The sequence below is a fragment of the Blennius ocellaris genome (genome assembly GCF_963422515.1).
Source record: "Blennius ocellaris genome assembly, chromosome: 12".
Lineage (NCBI taxonomy): Eukaryota > Metazoa > Chordata > Actinopteri > Blenniiformes > Blenniidae > Blennius > Blennius ocellaris.
Window position 1 is genome coordinate 29,546,269 of NC_137661.1, and position 7,394 is coordinate 29,553,662.

Below are 7,394 nucleotides of genomic sequence, written 5' to 3' on the forward strand. Positions count from 1 at the left end.
TTATTAATTTCTACTTGTCACAGTTTAGACTTTGATATTTATTTTAGTTTTTTGCCAAATTCAGATTTATTTGCTCAGATAACTAGAAAACTTCATCCATCAACACATCCAAGTCCAAAGTATCACAAAACATGTCATGCTTCTTGGGCCTGAGCTTTGTATTTGATCACTCACAGATCGTTCTCATGTAAACATGACCAAATGTACAGAAAACCCTATTTGAATACAGTTTTGTTTTTTGAAGATGATCATCTGCAAAAACGTTAAATCTATGAGGCTCATGTACACAAGATTTGATTAAAACAGGCTTCACATTTCTAATCATAATCTTCACTCTGAAAAAAGGAAGAACATTGTGGAGTCCAGTAAGCTCAAACCTTTGGACCGGATGATGAATGCAGGCAGGGAAAGATAGACTTGTGGTGCTCTTCAGAGCCTTTCTACCAACGCACTGCCATCACGAGCTAGCCCCTAACCTTAAAGGCCTAGAGAAATGAAAATTCGACCTCCAAAACACTCTGGCTATCGCTTCAAGAGACAATGTTATGTGAACTGGCCCAAGGATCAAATGTGAAGACACGGCAATCTGTGAGAAAATAGCCGATAAACAGCGCCAGTTTTGCTGCTCGGTGAACCGCTTCTGACCAGACCGGAAGAGCAGACGAGACGTGTGTGACGTCACGAGTTGGAGACACGCTGTGCCCAAGTTCGGCGGATCGGAGTTTTGACGACAAAGAGGGCTGAATTTAATGATATTTCATCATCGGGCATTTCAAATCCAGTTATGGATGAAGAAGACACAGATTGGGTCGTTCTGCCACACTGGTGACGCCGTTTTGAACATGTTTGAGGAAGCAGAAGACTGTGACGCGATTCGTCCTCGTCTCCTCAGCCTCAGCAGCTGCCAGTTTTCACCGTGGCTTTGAGGCTTCCTGACTTTTGGCAGAACGACCCGGCTGCGTGGTTCCAGCATGTCGAAGCGCTTTTCCGACTGCGTGGAATCACTGAAGATGAGTCCAGGTATTACTTGATGGTCGCAGCCTGAGACCAGCAGTCCACTCATCAGACCATGCAGCTGTTGCGCGCTCCCCCGCGTCTTGGGAAGTACGCCGCTCTCAAGTAGCTCCTGCTCCGGAGGTACAGCCTGTCTGGCGCTGAGAGGGTGGACAGACGCCACACAACAGATCGAGATCGTGTCCAACTCGTGACGTTACGCATAGGTTCCGCCCACAATGGCCACGAAGAAGAAGGATTCCCCCAATTTCGTCGGCCGGAGATTCAAAATTCGAATAACTTTGTTATGCGACAACATTGGTGGGGCAATGTCGGAGAAACCTTTCAAGTAGTACCTGAACTATCGTTTTTTGCATCATAGGGTGCTACATTTCACTAGGCCTTTAAATATCGCAACTCACTGCCTTGTCCTAACCAGACTCAAATATTACTCTCAACCCAAAATCACATCATAACCTTCAAAACATGTAAACACATGTGGGCCCTGCATGCTGGGCTTCCCAGGCTGGGTCCGATCCCACAACTACAGTACTTCTGTAGGCCCCGATCACAACTTTTCAGCTCTTACAATAAATTGATTATAAAACAGCTTTGCAGCAAAAGAACAACAACAGATACATGATTTTGACATTTGAACAAATGATGGCAGAAAAGAAGCAACAGCAGAAACACAACTACAGTACTTTCCGTGTTCAGGGCCCATAAACAGAAATACAAGACCACTCACACAAATATATACTGTATATGTTGTGTTTGCATGTTTTATGTGGGTTAGGCATTGATTTGTATTAATTTCCTACCAATTTAGCCTGATTATCCATAATTACTGAATTTCTCTTAGCTTCTTTAAAGAAATTATGCAGACATAAATTCACAAATTGCTTCCATATTTCATACAACTCATCTATTCCACTATGTATTTTTCCATCTTACCAACAACAGCCACGATGTAGAGCGGAGACCTGAACGTCTCATTTCCGATTCGCGTCTGGCAGGATACCACACCGGCGTAGCTGATCAGGTGAGAGGGAACCGTGAAACCCGTCCTGGCGTCCCAAACGGACTCTTTCCCATCAGGATAAATCTCCTTAACTGGATACTTCTGACAGAGGCAAACATTTACTCCATTTGTCCAAATATACCACATATCAGAATTGAGCTGGCCTAACTGGGTGTGTAAAAAGCACAGCAGTAAGAGTAAATGATTTTCATTAATGGATCTCAAATAAGTTATAAAGGAGAAAAAGGAAAGACAATGAGTTAAAGGACTACATTGTAGCTTTTTGTGTGAAGTCTCACATACATCTAATCTTGATGTGGACAAAGTTAAACTCTAGTTGCAACTGAACAGAGAGTCAACTAAGACTAGTAGGCTTTTGATTGGTATCTTCGGTTGAAGGACCATTAAAATAACAGTGGGTCAAGCTTAGAATCTACTTGAATTGCAGTCAAACTGGATATTTTCATACACCAACATAACTGAATAAATAGTTTTTAAAATTAACTGCAGTTGCTAAAACGTTATATTCTTATTTTTTACAGTTTGAATCAACTTTTTAAGAAGTGGGTTTGGAAGATATCTAATGTTTGAACAATGACAACATCGTGACTGGCTATTAACAATTCATAAGGTGCTGATTGAACAATGTAAAGCAGCACCTCTGATATAAAATTGAAGCCACAATTAAAAATCCCTTTACTTCTGATTGAGGGAGTCAAATTAAAATGGGCTTTATTACAAGTATTCTGGGAAGTGATGCTGGTGTACTTGCAAACATTTCTACTCCTCATCATTGATTTGCAATATGACATTTTTAATGTGATAAATGGCTATTAAAATACTGCTGCAATATTAGAAAATATTATCTAAAGTATTTGTAACTAGCAAACATAAAAGACTGTTAAAGGAATACAATAAACTGTTATACATCTAAAACTCTACTGGCTGCCATGTACTGGGACCAAGACAATTTGCAATATTAATAAAACATTATTAACATTATTGCTCCTTACAGTGTTGAGAGTGACATTAAGATCTTCTACTGAGCCTCGGCACGGGATCACCACACGCTGTCCTTCACGGATGAATACCACCTCATACTCCTTTTCAGATGGTACAAATGGCACCTTATAGTCTGAAATAAAAGCAAATTTAATGAGACAGCAAAGCGTTTAGTAAGTCCAAGGACTCGAGTTGCTCAGCAAGAAGCAAAAGTGTAACTGACATTATTATGACTTAAGTCTTGTCCATTATCTGTTAAACGGTAAAACATGCAGTCATGATGTTGTGTTGAAGCAAAGGTCATCATAAAATGTATTACTTTTCTTTAAAGTCCTTTGAATCATTTTTGGATTCAAAGAACTAGATGATAGAACAATACACTGCTTGAAATGTGAAAACAGACTTGATCAAAAGTTCAAATGAATTATACCGTTTACAAAAATGTAAAGTGCCACTGAAGTCTTGCCATCTTCAACTTTCAGGTCTCTGTAGGAGCACTGATACTGTCCAGTTTCGTTGACCGTGGCATTGGTGATCGTCAGTGTTGTGCAGAAGAGTCCAGATCCGCTACAGTCACTGGAGAAGAAACGACTGCTTGTTGGAGGGGTGGTCCACCTCAGATACTGGCGACCTCTGCCACAAAAGAATGCAGTGACTCCTTGTTAGTACCTTGTGATCCATCTGAATAAAGTGTTGCAGGGGACATTTATACATACCTGCATGTTAGTTCAAAGTTGTCAGATCTGTTCATCCTATAGACGCCATAGATGTTCAGCGACGGTGGATCAGGCATGAATCTCAATTCAATTGCTGAGAAAGTCAACAGTGGCTCATCAAAGCAAGAGGACCATAAGAGTTAGAAGTCCTGAAGTCAGCGCTAACAAATACTAGCAACATTAGGAGACCAAGGGCCATATCCAACATCATTCACCAAATGGAACTCAAATCAGGTCATAAGTATAAAACGTGAAATTGAATGTGCAATGCAGGAAAGTGGAAACATTCATGATGTTTTGTACTTGGTTCTCATGCTACTCTGGGACATTTTTCCACAGTTGAAGCAAATGCTGGAGCTGTGTCAAAACAGGAAGCAGGGGAAGATGGGCCGGGTCAGGCTCAATAGGCCCAGAACACTATGGCCTAGGTGGGGTTCCTGTTTCTGAGGATACAGCAGCCCTCCGCCTCCCCATGAGGCCCTAAAGCTCATTGTGTATCACAGTAAATGGCCAAAGTGACCAAGACACTATTAAACATCACAATTCATCAAAAACACACAAAAATGTCTTTGTGTGTCATTATTCAGGTTGGTCTCATTTTCCTGGATTCACCTTGTTTGGTTTAGTTTAGTTTAGTTTAGTTTAGTTTAGTTTAGTTTAATTTAGTTTAGTTTAGTTTAGTTTAGATGAAAACCTAAATCACTAAATACAAAATATGATTCACTTTGCAGGGAACCATGAAAACTCAAGAAAGAAATTGAAGCCAGTTTAAATATTTCAGTGGAAAGATAAACAAGGATTTCAGCAGTTTTTACAGCATGAAGCATTGATCAAATCCTAATAACGGAATTAATTACACAGGTAATAAGAATTAAAATAACTTACAATATCAATAACATTGACAACAACACACCACAGCTCAGGAAGGAGTGGGAGCCATGGATATACATTTATATATATACACATATATAGAGATCTACATCTGTCAGGAGTGATCTTGACAACAAAGAAGAAGGGATTGTAGAAGAGTCTTTGTCCCCCTTAGTTGTAAGTGGAAGCAAAATAAATGTGTATCTACTCATTTTATTCATATTCTTGCCATGGAAGTAACAACACATGCCGTTTAATCTTCTTAGGTTAATAATAATCTTAGGACTTTGAAATTAAAATACAAGGTGTTCACATCAAAGCTATGTTGGGCTAATTTTGACTTGTATTCAACATAAATGTGTCCAACTCAATCGAAATGGTATTCAGTTTCAGTTGTAAACATAAAACTATAAAACTTCTCACACATTATATATATATATATATATATATATATATATATATATATATATATATATATATATATATATATATATATATATATATATATATACACGCACACGCACACACACACACACACACACACACACACACACACACACACACACACACACACACACACACACACACACACACACACATATATATATTTACAGTGTAGGTTCCCGAAATGTATCTAAAATAAAGTGAGAAGTGTCTGGCGGCATTTGTATTTAACACGTATACCAGGCCAACTGATCAGTCCGCCTTACCTGCCACAAAGGCGATTCCCAGAATAAAGGGCAGCAGCAGGAAGACGGAGACTGCCTGCGCCATCATCCAACAGAAAACATGGACAAACTTTCTCTCAAAGTCCAATAAACTCGTTTCTTCAGTGATGACAACTCTCCCAATGCTCCGTTACGAATTCCTCAAAATCAGCTTGTTCATATTTTACCACGAAACAAGTTTAAAAGTCATGAATACAGCGGATGCGTCTGTTCCCGGTGTAACTGCGATCCTCGCTGCCGCTCAGGAGGAGGATGATGATGAGGAGGAGGAGGAGGAGGAGATGAAGAGAGGCGCTCCGGCTCTACCGCCTGAGGGGGGAGTAGACGATCATACCAATTTCATGGCAGGTTCTCAATAAAGATCATGCTTTCACAGCTGATTTTAAAGTCATTAAATGATCAAATCAAGCTCAAAGTAGTCAAAAAATCATATATTTTAAACCGATTCAAAGGGATAAATAATATTCAGTGACGGCAGGTGACGTACTGAACTGGAGTTACTGGAGTAACGCCACCCGAGGTTTAAACTGGAATGCCTGTTTACATTGCGTATTACGGTAAAGCCGTGGGAAGAAACGGGAGCTTCATGGTGCGTTCATGAACACCTCAGTTGCAACCATGAATCAAACCAGCAGTACTGTACAGGCCGGGTGTACCAAACACTCAGTGGCGTTTCCAGATGTAGACATTTGGTCGGGCAAAACTTTACTTCAGGTCTACTGACAGCACTGAATTCCAAAGTAAAGTGGCTGCACCACCTTTCAGCCACATTATAACAACCATATAGCCTTGGAGATAACCAATAAAAAAATGAAAAATTACATTAAAAAGAAAAAAAAAGTTAATAATACAATTTGAACCAGGTTGCTGATTCAAAGACAGTAGCTCAACCAGTTGACCACTGGTAAAACAACTTACTAAACCTTATTACTTATTTAAAATATCCTCAAAACATTTTGTTCATGGCATCCCACAGTTGACCATGAGTTATCTTAGGTTTCTCTGCTAAAGTAAAAGTTTCAAACTCAAACTGGTAAATAATCCACCTAATTAATTGGGATTCTTAGCTTCTTGTTCGCTCCAGCTGCTAACAAGCTGGTATTTGTTCCACTTGCTATGGTTCTGTGAAGCAGTGCCTCCATCAGCGCCAGCCAATTAGCTCTGAGCTTCTAAAGGGCTTTTCCACCGGGAAGAACCAGATTCATGTTCTGGTCCAGGACCAGATGGAGCACCAGTTCTTTCTCTTTCCACCACCAAAATCCTGACCTATCGGGGGCTAAACTGGTGCTAAGCTGGCCCCACGTTGTTGCTGGACCAGAGGGGGCCTGACACGTCATTAGCTGGGGGCGGAGTTATCTCTGGAGTTACCTCTAGAGCTATCTCTGGAGTTACCTCTGTAGTTATCTCTGGAGTTATCTCTAGAGTTATCTATGGAGTTACCTCTGGAGTTACCTCTGGAGTTATCACTGGAGTTATCTCTGGAGTTATCTCTGCAGTTATCGCTAGAGTTATCTCTGGAGTTACCTCTGGAGTTATCTCTAGAGTTATCACTGGAGTTATCTCTGGAGTTACCTCTGGAGTTACCTCTGGAGTTACCTCTGGAGTTATCTCTAGAGTTATCTCTGGAGTTTCCTCTGGAGTTATCTCTAGAGTTATCTCTGCAGTTATCTCTAGAGTTATCTCTGGAGTTACCTCTGGAGTTATCTCTAGAGTTATCACTGGAGTTATCTCTAGAGTTATCTCTGGAGTTACCTCTGGAGTTATCTCTGGAGTTACCTCTGGAGTTATCTCTAGAGTTATCACTGGAGTTATCTCTGGAGTTGTTTCTGGAGTTACCTCTGGAGTTATCTCTAGAGTTATCACTGGAGTTATCTCTGCAGTTATCTCTAGACTTATCTCTGGAGCTACCTCTGGAGTTATATCTAGAGTTACCTCTGGAGTTACCTCTGGAGTTATATCTGGAGTTACATCTGGAGTTATATCTGGAGTTATCAATGGAGTTACCTCTGGAGTTATATCTGGAGATATATCTGGAGTTATCAATGGAGTACCTCTCTGGCGGAA

At 40.4% G+C, this 7,394-nt stretch overlaps 1 protein-coding gene across 3 annotated transcripts in view; it reads right to left on the minus strand.

The window, feature by feature from the left end:
• kdr (kinase insert domain receptor (a type III receptor tyrosine kinase)) overlaps positions 1 to 5,559 on the minus strand; it is a 21,730-nt gene extending 16,171 nt beyond the window's left edge. Inside the window, exons 1-5 of one of the 3 annotated variants that reach the window (XM_080506237.1) lie at positions 5,313 to 5,559; positions 3,733 to 3,768; positions 3,447 to 3,649; positions 3,028 to 3,149; positions 1,948 to 2,116 (exon numbers count right to left, since the gene is read on the minus strand). In XM_080506237.1, coding sequence (XP_080362363.1) covers positions 1,948 to 2,116; positions 3,028 to 3,149; positions 3,447 to 3,649; positions 3,733 to 3,767 — 529 coding nt within the window. In that variant the 5' untranslated portion in view covers position 3,768; positions 5,313 to 5,559. Of the gene's footprint in view, positions 1 to 1,947; positions 2,117 to 3,027; positions 3,150 to 3,446; positions 3,650 to 3,732; positions 3,827 to 5,312 lie in introns of all 3 variants that reach the window. The other 2 variants (XM_080506236.1, XM_080506235.1) reach the window with 2 other exon arrangements.
• Positions 5,560 to 7,394: the final 1,835 nt, after the last annotated feature.